The following is a 14,198-nucleotide window of genomic DNA, read 5'->3' on the forward strand; positions in this document are numbered from 1 at the left end:
AAATAGAACCTAAAGAGTCTTGAAATTTACCTGTCGAGTTCAGTTTTTTAAAGTTTAGTGACAGATTTAGTGAAGTCTTTTCCTTTTGAAGGACAAACAGCAGGTCGCTACAGGAATGGAAAAGTTTGGATTTATTATATTGTACACAGAACACAGTATTCTTCAGACCTCAGGAACCCATTTGCATTTGCTTTATTTCTTCTCAAAATGAGCACAATTTTGCAGAATCTTCCTAACCCTGTAAATTACCGTATGAAAAGAGAACCCCCCCCGCTATTCACAACACAGGAAAATGGGACATTAACCTCACATAAAACCCACTGGCTTGCATCTTGCTTCCTCATTAAGCCTGTGCCAGATTTGCAGTAGATTTCAAAGGTGCAAGCTCACTTTTGTTTTTCAAATGATCAATCCACAAAGTAATTCTTACTTAAAAGGAAATTACTTAAAAAGCATCATTCCCTTTTTGAAGATATCCCCATCAGTTACATACTATTTTCTCAACAGTGCATATCTGAAAACCAAGATAAATGTTTTTGAGGAATCTGAAGCCCTTATTACAAGAGGGAAAACAAGTATTATTCGTATTGTTTGTTTTCCAACAACATATTTTTATGGGAGAGCTGCGGGGACCATATTTTGTATTCAGTGAGCAACTTCTGTGGTGTAAAATGTCCCTTTTTGGTATTCAAATAACCACGAAAGCAATGTAACTATATCTCATTGCCATGGACATTACCACCTAAACCAACCAGAATGAAAAAAAAAAGGTTATTTCTTACCTCATCCATTGTGAAAGACACAGATTTATGAGATAACATTTGGCAGCCCTGTGACCAACGATAATAAAAATCTCTTTCCCTTGGGCATCCAAGAACCACAGTATATTGTAACACTTCCAGTTCTTAAACAGCGCTGAACCACATTGTGCAGAGCTGCATACCTTTCTGAAAAGATGATGCGTTTTCCTTGTTGTCGTAAAAAGTGTTTATCAAATGCACCCAAAAAAGGAAAGTCAGACATTAGACAAGAAAGAATTGGATGGAAATCGGTGGGAAACAAGGACAATCTTAGCGTCTTCATTGTTGCTCCCGTCTGCCTTGCTACGACTATACCTACAGAAATACTGCGTTATTGAAAGTTTCCCTTTTGCTGCTGAAATGAAAATTGCTATTTTCATCGTTCTAGTACCAGGGCATGCTCTTAAAATGTACTCTTAATAGCAGCAGAAACAAATTATATCATAGGCACAATAAATTTACATATTTTTCCCTTTTTGCGAAGTACCTTTCCCTACTACAGAAGTGTACTGTTTCTTGTGTAAAAAAAAAGGCAAGGAACGGACCATACCTGGAAATCTCTAACACAAAATAAACTGTTAGGTTTCAAATCACACATCATAAATACAGGTCTCCAGTATTTCAGTTTGGGCATAAAATATCCCAGAGTTTAAAAAGCTCCAAAGATACCTGTCCCAAACATAAAATGGAAACACAATGTTGAGAGCTGTATTGGAATAGGAAAGGCAAAAGTAATTTTTCTGCCTCTCTTGGAGTCCATCCTTTTCCAGTGTCACTTTTCTGCCACAGACGTTTACCCCGACTTGTAGCAGCGTTTCAGAGGGGCCAACCCAGGGTCTCAGGGACGTGCTAGACCAGCCCAAGCGGTAGGGCTTGTCGGTGTGATTCCCAGGGCACACGAGCACCCCTTTGGTCTCCTAGGAGGATTGTGCCTGCCACCAGCTGCGTTCAAATTGTATTTTATTTTTTTTAAAATGAGTTCTCATTCATTTCGAGGGACTTGGGCACCAAATTATCACTTGCTGATGGCAAGAAAGGCCCGGCTTCGAGCCCATTTGCGGGCCTGACAGCGGGGAAACGACCAGCTCGGCAGCACCTTCGCCTCCCCGCCGCAGCGGCCGCCCGGCAGAGCCCACACCTGCCAGAGTCGGCCAGCCGCAAAGGCCCCGGCGTCCTGCGGGGAGAAGGGCCCGCTCCCCCGCGCCGCGGCAGGGGCGGGGGCGGGCCGACGCGTTAGCCGCTGGGGCCCGGCAGCCGCGGCGGGAAACGGCTCCGCGCCCGCCTGGGCGGCGGCTCCCTGAATGAGGCGGCGGTTATGAATGGGACCCAAACGTCTCATTCGGGGGCGGGACGCCGGAGCCGCGGCGGGGGGAGAGCCCGGCGCCAACCCGCCGCGGCGGGGCCCCTCAGCCGTGCGGAGGGGCTGCGGGAGGGCGTAGCGGGGAAGCAGAGGGACGGACGCCTGACTGCCCACCGCAGTGCTGCAGCCCCAGCGCTCCCCGGGGATAAGGGCGGCTTGGCGCGCCCTCGCCCCAGCGCCCCCGGCCTGAAGGCGCCCCAGGGCCCCTGGCCCCTCTACCCCTCTCCGGGTCCCCCTCTCTTGCCGGCCATCTCGCACGCCAACTGCGTGAGCTGGCGGGCGAAGGTAGCGTAAGGCGCCGTAGCACCCATTGGGCTCCGCAAGGCGCGTAAGGACTAGCGACGCTCCGAGAATAGCCCCGGAGAAAGAAGGGGGCGTTGTAACCGCCTCGCCCAGCCCGTCAGAGTTGGCGGCCATCTTTATTTCGGGCAAAGCCCCGCGGCCGCCGTGGGACTTTCGCGCTCCTGAGCGTGCCCGGTTTCAAAATGGCCGCCGAGCGGTCCCTTTTTTCTCTGACACGGAGCGGGAGGAAATAACAGTCAGCTCCCGGGCGGGGAGGGGCGGGGGTAGAGACGTGGGGGCCGCGGCGAGCCCCACGCTGAGCCGGAAGCCGCCGCTGCGTGCTGGGGGAGGCGGGCAAGGAGCGAACGTGTGAGGAGCGGGGCGGAGGTGGCGAGGGAGAAGGAGGAGCAGCAGCAGGCGCAGGCGGCAGCGAGGGGAGCGTAGCCGCGCCGAGCCGCTAAGTCCGTCCGTCCGTCCGGCAGCCAGAGCGGGCGCGCGTAGGCGCTGTGCGGAAGGGCCGCGGCCCCTCGGCGGAATCGGCGTAGGGGGCGTCGGAGAATCGCCGCGGCGGCCGCCGGGTTGGCTGGCGGGAGGCGCGCGGGGAGGAGGGGGCGGCCCGCTCGGTGCCGCCGCGGCTGAGGGAGGGAGGGCGGGCAGGCGGGCAGCCAGCCGGAGCCCAGCGTCAGCAGCGGCAGCGACACCACCGCCGCCGGCCAGCGCCATGGGTGAGTCTCCAGCCCGGGGCCGAGGCGCGGGGGGGCCGTGACAGTCCGAGGCGGGAGCCTGCGGCCGCGGGGTCTCCATGATGGGTGGGCTGGGAGGCAGCACGGGAGGAGCGGGGCGGGGGGGGGGGCAGCGGGCACTGCCGAGACCTCCATCCTGGCGGCGGGGACCGGCTGCCGGGCGGCGCGGAGCAGCGGCCCCGCCGCGGGGCCCCCCGTCCCTCTCGCCGCCCCCCGCCTTCCTCCTCCTCAGATGCGGCTCCAGCCCCTCTCGCCGCCGCCTTCCCCCCCCTCCCCGCCCCAGTCACTTCCTGCCTCGCCGAAATTGTATAATGCCTGCGCGGAGCTGGGGAGCCGGGCGGCGAAAATGCCGGAGATATTTCTTCTCCCTCGCTTTTTCCCCTTCCCCCCCATCCCTCCTCCCCTTTTCTCCTTTTGCGCCCAAATTTGGGAGGGAGGAATTTGCTGCAGGAATTAAAGCAGCCTTCAAATATGCGGGAGAGGAGCGGGTGGGACTGAAATCACGGCGCCGGGGGAGGAGGAGGAGGAAGGGGGCGCCTGTGCGCGGGTGGGTGCGTGTGTGGCAGCGGGAGAGGGCCGAAGGCACCGCGGCGTGCTTGCCCGCCAGCCGCCTACCCGCCTCTATAGCTTGCTTCTTTTTTTCTTTTTCTTTTTTTTTTTTTTTTTTTTTTTTGAGGGTTTTGTGCCGCTCGCGTCTGGCTTTTATTTGCCGCCCGCCGGGGCGTGCGCGGGGCTGGTCGCCGCCTCCGCGGGGCACCCGGTCCGCGCCCGCCCGCGTTGCCCCGCCGCCCCGGCCCCTGCCCGTGCCCCTGCTCCTGCCCCTTCAGCGGCGGCGGGCCGGGACCAGGGCCTCGGCCCGTCGTTTTTAAAACAAAACAAGAAAATATTAAAAATTGCAATTTACGAACAGCTGCCCCGGAAATCTGTGTGAACTGTTTTATGAGCAGTTTCTGTGTGATCCCCTCGTTTAGCCAACCAGTCCTGCAAAATAAATCGGAGGGTGGTTTAGTGTTTCAGGAGGGTGACTGGGAAAAGGCACAATAACAGATGAAAATTTTAATGGGCAACTTAAGGAAAAGCAGCTAAACTTATTTTAGCATTAAGTTGCTGACTTCACGCTGAACCAGTTATGTACAAATGTAATTCTGTGAAAGACAACGTTCAAGAATCTTCTGCATGCAGTTTGTGTGCTGCCTCCTGCAGATAAAAAAATCAGTGAACAGAAGACTGTCAGAAGTACCCGTTTACTGCATGTTTTTGCTTGGCCATAATCTCCCTCTGATTGACAGTGGCTTTAGGTTATGTTCAGTGATAGAAATGCTCCCATATGTAGAAATACTTATTACCTATATTAATATTGGGACCAAAAAAGTGTTAGCTTGTGTGAATATGCAGGCTCAGCTCCCTTGAAAGTTAGATGGGCCACTGCTGTATATCTCAGCTAAAAGGTAGACCATATCTTCTTATGCAAGATTTTTTTTGTGATAGTAGCTTTTCAGTGCCAAGGAATAACTTAATTTCTGACTAGAACTTTCACTGAGATATCAAACTAATATTACTGTAAAGTATTTCTCCTTTCTAATTCTGTCCATATATTTTAAAGTTCTTGCCTGCAGAAATGTTAGGAAATTGGGGAAGATGTATTTTTGTGTAGTGTTTGACATATTTCAATTGCTACCTGCTTAGTTTGTAATATTTGTGTCTTGTTTGCTCTGTGAGATTACTAGCATCTTTGGCTGGTGACTTGTGAATGTAAAAGCATTGTTTTGTCCTGGCTTCAGATGATTGCTTTTTTTTTTTTTAATTTAATTAAGCTGACACATGAATTATGAAAACCAATAAATAGAAATTTTTCTTAGGAGAGCAGGTTTCAAAAAACCATTGCTTTAAAGGTCAATTATTGCCTTGTCTGTGCTGAAATCTGAATTGAAATGCAAGAACATCACCTGTTCTGTGTTTGCTACTGTGGAAGAAAGGGTTGCTACTTAGTCATTCTGAAATTGAAGCAAATGCACCCAGAACTGTGCATATCAGTCTGTGCGCTGATAATAACTCACAGCATTTCCTTCAGTTTACCCACAAGGACAAGCGACTAGCCTCAGTTAAAATGGTGCTTCAGATGTATACTCAGTGTGACAAACAAACGTGTTTGTGTATATATGGATAAAAACTTGATTGTTTCTCTTAGGCAGAAAATACAATATATTTTGCTTTCTTTTTGCTTAAAAATGTCTAAATGTGCACAGTAGAACTCTCTTCTTTTTTTCTTTAACTGGCTGGCAACTTTGTGGTAATTTCATTACTGTCTTCCATAGGTCATGCTCATACTTCCTGTACTTTAATTTTTTCAATTCTAGTAGTTCAGTGCTGCTGTGGTGGTGTTTTTAGTACTGCCTTAAAATACACATTAAGACAACAAATAGTTATAAAATGCAATGGCTACAGGTTCAAAACCTCATTTTAAACACAAAGTCAGTGAAGGAAAATCTGCCTCAGAGAAGGTGTAGGAGAGAGATTTCTACTCAGAACTGTAGTGTGACATACATTTTTAGCTTTAATTTACCTGTCTAGACCAGAGATGCGTATGTATGAGCGACGTTCTGTTTTCTGTAAGTTGGTGCTCTAGCTCCTGAAATAAGCTAGTTAATTGCAAATGTGTTCTCTGTAATTAGAATGGCATTTAGTCACCATTTAAGTAGTTTAGTTAAGTCTTGTTTAAATTAGTAATTCAAATTTGGGGTAGTGTTAAACTGTAGGCGGACATGAACTATTCCCTAGGAGGGTTTGAACGTCTTGAACTGATGTTTATAGAAAAGACGTCTTACAGAGGTGGCGGTGGTGGCATAGGTGAGGTAAAGACATTTCTCAACTGCGAGGGCCAGAAACTTGGTTCACAGAAACCAATGACTTCCTGTTCACCTTGCCAGAGTGAGTTTCGCATATGTCAGGGGTGAGTCAAATTGGACTTTTTTTCCAGCCCTTGTTTAATGGTAGCATCGTGATAGCTCTATAATGTCATCAGGTAGCTCTTTTCTATTTGTGGTTTTATTTAATAGGAAAGAAGCAAATCAATATTTACTTACATAACTTGTAGTTTTGCCTTCTGCTTTAGTTTAATGCAGCTGCCCTGCAAAACCGGGTATCTGCTGCATTGCACGAGCATGCCTGTGAAGCTACTCTAAGTTATGACATTCTTTATGTTACATTAAAAATCGAAAAGTAACCAGTAGGCTCATAATCACTTCAGAAGACAATATGTATCTGCTTTCCTTTTGACAGAGTTTGAGCTAGAGGAATGTAAAACACACACCTGACTAAACCTTGTTCTGATGTACATCCTGGACTTCTTCCCACAAAAGCCACTTAATCTTCCTTCTGCTTTTTGTGCATCAGCGCTGTTCCGCGCTACTAAATGTGCCTTACAGAAACTCGCCAGTTGCACACCGACTTCATCAGTGTCTGGACTGGTGGTGCTGCCGCACAGAGCGGTGGACTGCCCCGTAGCCCTTCTTAAAGCCACTTACGGGGAGTCTCTTCTTCAGTGGCTCTAGCTCTGTATCTTACTTACAAATGGCTCTTTGTGTGGCCGTTTTCGTGCCAGATTTCTGTCACTTAACGCAATGATAGGTCAGAATGCATTTGCAAATAATTTTGGAAGCAGTATTACAGAACAATAACGCTATGGGTGTTACATTCAGAAGCACTTAAGCAACTAAAATAGAACTGAATTATTTCTTAGTAGCACAGAAGATTTAGGAATTTTTTTTGTCAACATTGAAAATCGCATCTCGAGTTGCAGCGTTTTGAATTGCTTTTTTTCCTGTTTTACACTTAACAGTTGTGTGCTTTTTGTTTGGTTGGTTTTTTTTTTAACCTGAAGAGTAAAGATGTTAGGACTTAAAAGCGGGGGAGGATTGATTAAAACATTAGGGAGATTTCTCCCTCCTTTGACCCACTGTAGCTTTAGGGGGATCAACATTAAGATACAGCACCTAGTTTTGGTGTCAGCATTTTTAAAATAGAGCTTTTTAAATGGAAAGATTGCATCATACTCACAAAAGATGTGACACCTGCAGAAAGAAAAAAAAAAAATTGACTTTAGACTCGTCTTTCATTTGATCATAAGAAAGACCAAGGGGTGACAGTGGTCTTAGAAGCATGCTTCCGAAGGAGAAAATATCACATACTAAGCTTTTTCCGGTGCTTTGGGGTAAAGCATGACAGGAACAATGACCAGAAAAAGAGAAATGCAAACTAGATATCTAAGGCATGCTCTTTAACATTGTTGGTGAGCGTTGAGCTACAAAGTAGCAGTTTATCAAATTCCAATCAAAATAGTTTTGTTATATGTAGAAATCAGTCTATCATGCAATAATGTTATTACAAAGAGACCTTTCAGAAAGGCAGCCGATGTCATTGATGACAAAATTTCTGGTGTGACATTTGTCTGAAAAAGCATTGTAGGTCATTGCAGAAGATGCTGAGAAAAATGTAAGATGGCATGAATGTTGGTATTGGTGCCAGTGGTTGTCACTGTATTATGGGCAGACAGATTATTAGAAGGAGAATGTATGAAATATTACCTCTTTTTATATCTCATACATTAAAAGACTATTCATGTAATGATTCAAGTTGAACTTTAATAAAATGAAACTTGACCTAGTGAGATGGTCAAAATTGCCAAGCATGCTTAAGTTAATGTTATCATAAAGCTTAAATCAAACTTTTTCCAGTGTTGGCTGGTTGGAGTGTTTCGATCTCATTTATGTATAATTCTTTCACAGTTTGCAGGAAGTTTCAGTATGCCCAGCAATATTTTCAAACAGTATCCTCTCCTTTCCTTTTTGTTCTTTCTTAAGCACCTTATCATGTGATTTCATAGCTTATGCTGGTATAACTGGACTGCAGCTGAAAAATACTGTCTTGATTGTGTGTTCCTCTCTTCTCCTTTGTGTTACCTCTAGTGTTCATGTACTGACTGATATGATTAGATGAGCTTGCTGATGTAACCGAAAGTTAACCTTAGGGTAAGGTAGTTTTCAGCTGGATATGTGAGTTAATCTGACTTGTTCTCTACCTGTACGATTACCAGAACTGATACAAGGGAAGCCTAAGCTCCCCCCTGACAATACAGTTGCTGGGCGAATCTGTTGTCCAGCTGCTTGAAAGGAGGCGATTCTGCCGCTCTTCACACCCTTGCAGCAGTGCCTCTCTGGCCCTGCGGTGAGTCAGTTCATGGAGCTCAACTCACAGGAATTGCCTGTTTTTTCTCCCCCACGATTATTTTTCTTTCTATCAGTTGAGCTCCCTGAACCTTTCATATCATGGGATCACAGAAATGTTGGCATGAAAAAAGAAATGCGAGCGTGCTCTAGGCAAGAGAACTTCAGCAGACCATTTCGGCAGCAGACAGGTACGCGCGATCCTGATTTAGGGCCTGTTTTAGACTGGTATAACATGGCACTGCCGCAAAGAGAAGCAACCTTGATTTTCTGTTCCCACCCTAACACTGAATCTTAACTAGGCTGAAAGTTCTGGTAGTGTGCCCAAGGCAGCAGAGATACGTAGTGGTTGATCTAGTTGTACAACTTGTTTATTTCCACTTTACCAGTGGTTAAGATAGGAAAAGAGGAAAACCCTATCCTGTTGGAGGAATTAATGCTAGTGGTTAAGAAGGTAGTACTCTCCCCTTGGTGCTGAGCTGATGACTTAGCTGAGGGTAAACACCAGTGGGCAAAGTTTAATGCTTTTTGTTTCAGCCGCTATCGTTTACTCCTTGAGCACTGAATGGGTAAGGTGACTTGCTTTTTATTATCTGCTGTTGCATCATTACCTATGATGTTTATGGTAATACTAATATTAGCATTAGGGCTTCCTTGAGTGATGTGCAAAACTAAAGCCCTGACTAATGATGGCTGCAGAAACCTGGCAGTGCAGAGGGTCTTGCACTGATCAGATCCTAACTGTGATGATATCTTAAGTAAGTTGAGATACCAGTTTTAGCTGACTTCTTGTCAAAAACAAAGCAGTTGTAAGGCATTAAAAGCTGTTGCTGGGGAAATGTCATTTTTCTGGAAGCTGTCTAACAGCAGAGATTTTTCTGGCTGTGCAATCTTACCAATACTCACTGTAGCTTTTTAACACAAGAATGCAAAACTCAGAGTATATGATTCAAAATCTGAGTTCCAGATGCTGGCTTAAATGTAATTGAATGCTTTCAAGTTTGGGACAGTGAAAATTTCCAAAGTAGAATGAGGCCAAGAAACCCATCTTCTTATTTCTCCGCCCCCGCTTCTGGAAACAAACACTTCCTAATTGTAGTTAGTAAAGATATACTAACAAACCAAGAGATTCAAGATTAAATTAGTTTCCTCTTGGGAGGCTTTGCCAGATGGTGCGAAATCAAGGTCTGAGTAATCTCTTGATGATGGGTAAAGGAGGACCATTCTATTGCTGCCTTCTATGTTCTTTATTTTTTTAGTAGTTAGTTGAGGGAGAACTTACAGCGGAGAATAGTCTGCAAACTGCTGCAGTATTAGTTACTGAAGTTCACGGTCATCTCCTACTGTTCAGCTGTGCCAAGTATTGACCTTCAGTGCTCTTATTTGCAATTCTGTGGGCATCTGCAAACCTGTAAGTTTTCAGAGCAGGGGAAGGAACCTGCAGTTTTTAAGTGACAGACTGAAGCAATGGGGAACAAGACCTTAAAGAGACTGGGGCAAAAAATGGAGGATATGGTTGTTCAGTCCCTTTTCCGATGTTGTGAAGCTGTGGATTGTGAATAAAAGGGATCTCCTCTATAGTCAGTTAAAGGAAAAATGTCTTAATGTTACAAGTTCAAAACAATGCTGAAGACTAGATGCTTGAAAGGAGGAGAAGGTAGGGGTAATGAGCCCCCAGCCTATAAAAATTTGGCAAGGAAAGCTGGGAATTTCAGCAGGGAGTTTTTCCTTACCAGCAGTTTCAAATTTAATTAGCAAGTTAATTTTTGAGCTGGTTAGTGTTTGTTCCTTTTTAGGTGTTTAGGGCCTCTGTAAAAGGTCTTTAAGATTTGTTGTGTTTCTGAGTCCTTAAACAGTTGAAATTTTCAGCAGGTGAGCTCAAAATTATATGAGTACTCAGTATTTTATGCAGTCCAAGTGAAGTTATTTGAGTGTTAATACCTTAGGAATGAAGGGACACTGACATCTTGTTTGTCCAAACGTATGCAAGAGTTGATTTTGGAGAAGGCTTTGAAAGTGATTAAGACACAGCTTCTCCAAAGAAACGTTCCATGGATGGCCTCTAACCTGGTCGCTGAATGAATTTCAGTTGGCCCTAGCTTTGTGTCTTTAGCTTCTTGCCTAGCAATATGCCTGCAAGACAGCCAATATCTCCTTAGGTGAAGGTGACTCTTTTTCGGTATGTTCAAGTCTTTGTTGCTGTGGGTAACAAAAATGATTCTGGGTTTCTTGTTCTTTTGAATTGTGTTCCCAGTTGTGAATCTTGGCCATCAAGTACTCTGGTGTCGCAGCCAGGTATGGAGCGTGGGAGTTAACTCCCACTCTGAAATTTCGCATGGCTAATCATGCAGGATAGTTGCTCTGCTGGTATACATATTGGACCATGTAATGCATGCTCTTCACAGCCAGCTTTGTTACTAATGCGAAAACCAGAAGTGCTTGGGAAGTTGAGAAATGGGTAGATTTGGTGCTGTTGATCACCGGGATGGTTTGCTATCGAGCTGTGGCGTCAGTCCTCGCAGTCTTTAGTTTTGTCATCCAAGGTAATTAGACCGCTGGTGTTCTGGATGCTCTCAAATGGGTTGCCTTCCTCTTTGAAAAACATATGCAGTAGATGCCAAGTTAAAAATTAATTCCTTGACATGGAATAAATGAAATCAAAACTTAGGATTTCTAACTGCCAACTTACACTACAGATGAGTGGTAATTATACCAACTATGTATTGTAATAGTCTTAATATTAAATCTGGATGATACATTTTATTATCAGTATGGACCATTCTTTTGTATCAGTTGCCATTGCAACCTGCAGGGAAACAATCTTAAGTTTTACTTTCTATCTTCCTTACACAGTAATTATGATGGGAGCTATCTTTCTGTGGTATCTCTCTAGCTTAAAAATAAAGACAATTAAAAACAATGTAGCCAGCCAGCTGTGTTTCAAAACATCTAAGTTTAACACATGGAGAGGTTTTTAATAGTTGGCATAATTCTTTAAAATAGCACCTGTGTCTCTTTTTTTATCTTCTTGGTCTCATTACAGTTCTTTATATTATAAATACAGAACTCCTCAGACAGTGTGGAAATAGTTAGAAGTAAAATCCTCCAAGTACTAGTAATTTAATAATACCCTTAAGGACCTCTTCTGGTAGTGTTTGATGAACCTTGTAGTAGAAGTATTGAAACATAAACATGATTTCAGAGTATCCTGAAAATTCAGTTTATAATTAAAAATCTAACTTCTGCCTTTTCATGTCATTAAAATATGCTGTCATGGGGGGAAATGAATGCTGTGGAAAAATACCTAACCTGCTTCAAGTGATAAAAAAATACAGTAACTTAACTTTGAACTACCACTATGCTTTTTTCCTAAAAGTGTGTTTTAAATGATTAGTTGGTAACAGCTTGTTAATGATGAGATAGTCTCAAGATGTATTTTAATTTTTCCAAAGCCTTACCTGAGACAAAGGGATCGATGCTTTCAGAAATACTTGGGTTTCACTGTTCTATGCTAGTTTGCTACAGCACAAAATACAATAAACCCTAAAAGACAATTGACAGGGACATGTCTCTTAGGAAATTTTAGCTCAAAATGTCTTTCTTGGTGAAACCTATAAGGCTTCTGAAGGCTTCTATAAGCCAGAGCTTGAGGTGTTCAGCATAGAAACTAGTATAGGAAAATAAGAGAATATACAGAAAAACAGATGGCTTCCATATGGGAACGAGTTGCATCCACCATACAGAAATGTATGGTAAAAGCCCTTCACCCTAGTTACTTTAAATGAGAATTCCTCATGTTAACAGAAGCACCAAAGGTGAAATACTGTAATTTCTCTCATGATTTTAAGGGCAACACACTTCACTTAGAGTGTGTTGGACATATTTGAGTATTTCTGCATGAGTGATTCACCTCATTAGCATTTCTGCACCTACATGTTCAAGAAATTTTACTAGATCTGATAGTAGCCCTTTAGGCTAGAAATGTAACCATACTGTTTCTTGTATTGCCATCCTTACAGCTGCTTGATGAGGAGAATGGGATACGTTGCTGGGGAGTTCACTTCTGTCGGTATTCAAGGTGTAGAACAGAAGGGAGTGCAGAGTACACACCGGCAAATGCCTTTTTCTGAGTCCTTCGGTTGAAATACTGCCAGTTGGATTGCAGGAATCTACTCTTCCTGAAAATTCAGTCCTGTGCTTGGGCAAGTGTGCGATACCCTTGCTGTTGCTGATGCTTCACCCAGAGATTTGGGGTGGGAGAGGGGGGATCGGTTGGTTTGTTTTTTGTTTTGTTTTTAAATAGGTCTAAACCTATAGACCATAATTTATCACCACCTGCTGAGTCTTTGTGTTAACTGACCAATCTGTATGCAAATTTTGAAGGAAAATGCAATGTTAAGGTGAACCTGAAGGAACTGAAAAATGCTCAACAGTAACTTAAATTAAAAGGAAATGGCAGAGGAACTAAATGATACACATCACAAGCATGATACTTCAGTGTGTTTCTTAATACTTACTGTGCTTTATTGCTTCTTTCTACTGTTTCCTGTGCTGAGTAAGACTCTTGAAATGTCTCCAGGTTGAGGCACTAACCTACTTTGTGGAGAATTTGTGTTTCATTAAAAGTGGCTCTTTTCAAACCCATGGTTTAGTTGATTTCATAAGACATGAAAGTAGTATGAGGTAAAACTGCCTGAAAATTCCCACCAGGTTTTTTTTTTAATTCTTTTTAAATCTTTTATTTACATCTTTTTGGGAAACTTCCACAAACTAACTAGGCAAGAGACATGTTAAATATGGAGTGGAGTACAGATACTTTTTAAATTTTTGTTTTTGTGTTTTTTTTTTTTCTTTCCCTTGGAGGTTTTGTATCCAGGAATCTTTCATAGCTTTTTTCAAAATATTTTTCCTTTGCATCTTTCATCTTCAGCCCTTGTCTCAGTGTTTGCATTGGAGGAGGAGTTAGGAAGGAAGGTTAAGAGTGGTGATAGACACACCAAGTGATGTGCAATTTCTTGCTGTAGTAATTTTGACCCTACTTAATGGAGTGGAAGATAATTGGTCACTTTACTGTCAAATTTGATTTTGAGATGGTCATTTCAGTTAGATGCAAGTTGCTATGTGATGGTGGTTTGCATGCTGCTTTCTGCAGGCAGACCAAGGCTTTCTTAAAGCCAGAATAAAGGGGAAAATGCACAAAAAGAACAAGAAGCTTTAAAATTGTATTCCTGTACTTTTAAATTGTATTTAAAATGCACAAAAAAGGCTTACTTTTTCTTCAAGGAATTAGTTGTCTAGCTAATTCTAGCAAAGGATGAACTATTACATAAAAACTGTCAATGTGGGCAGCTGGCCTGAATGTTTTGTAGAGTAACCCAGGTAGAACTTCTTTTAATACTGTGTGCTGTAGTTACTGTACAGGCCTGCTTTGGTAGTTTGACAGCCTTTTTCCCCACCTTCCCCCACCCCATCTATCTATAATTAGTTTTGTTTTTCTAAATAGTTAACTGACTTCATTTTCCTATAGTCGTCTGCTTTCTTGCACTTCTTTGGTCACTGAGGATCAAAGCACTGGCTGTGTTTGCTACAGCTGCTGTGCACAGTTTGCTCGGGCGTGCCCTTGTATACTGTACGCTGGCTCTGAAGGCTGGCGAATTTCTTTTTAACAGGGAAGCTAAGGTTTACTAGTTTGCCTGCTGCATCCCCTTTGTTTTCTGCTTTCCTTCTGGACACGCTGCCTGTAGCTCAACAGATGGACTATGCTGTCTGCTCTTTCTGATCTTTTACAGTA

General features: G+C 43.9%; 1 protein-coding gene across 2 annotated transcripts in view; it reads left to right on the forward strand.

The window, feature by feature from the left end:
- Window positions 1-3,062: 3,062 nt before the first annotated feature.
- SEPTIN7 (septin 7) overlaps window positions 3,063-14,198 on the forward strand; it is a 79,808-nt gene continuing 68,672 nt past the window's right edge. Inside the window, exon 1 of one of the 2 annotated variants that reach the window (XM_075143072.1) lies at window positions 3,063-3,167. In XM_075143072.1, coding sequence (XP_074999173.1) covers window positions 3,164-3,167 — 4 coding nt within the window. In that variant the 5' untranslated portion in view covers window positions 3,063-3,163. The remainder of the gene's footprint in view (window positions 3,168-14,198) is intronic. The other variant, XM_075143075.1, reaches the window with a different exon arrangement.

This window comes from Calonectris borealis, chromosome 2, assembly GCF_964195595.1.
Source record: "Calonectris borealis chromosome 2, bCalBor7.hap1.2, whole genome shotgun sequence".
NCBI classification, from domain to species: domain Eukaryota; kingdom Metazoa; phylum Chordata; class Aves; order Procellariiformes; family Procellariidae; genus Calonectris; species Calonectris borealis.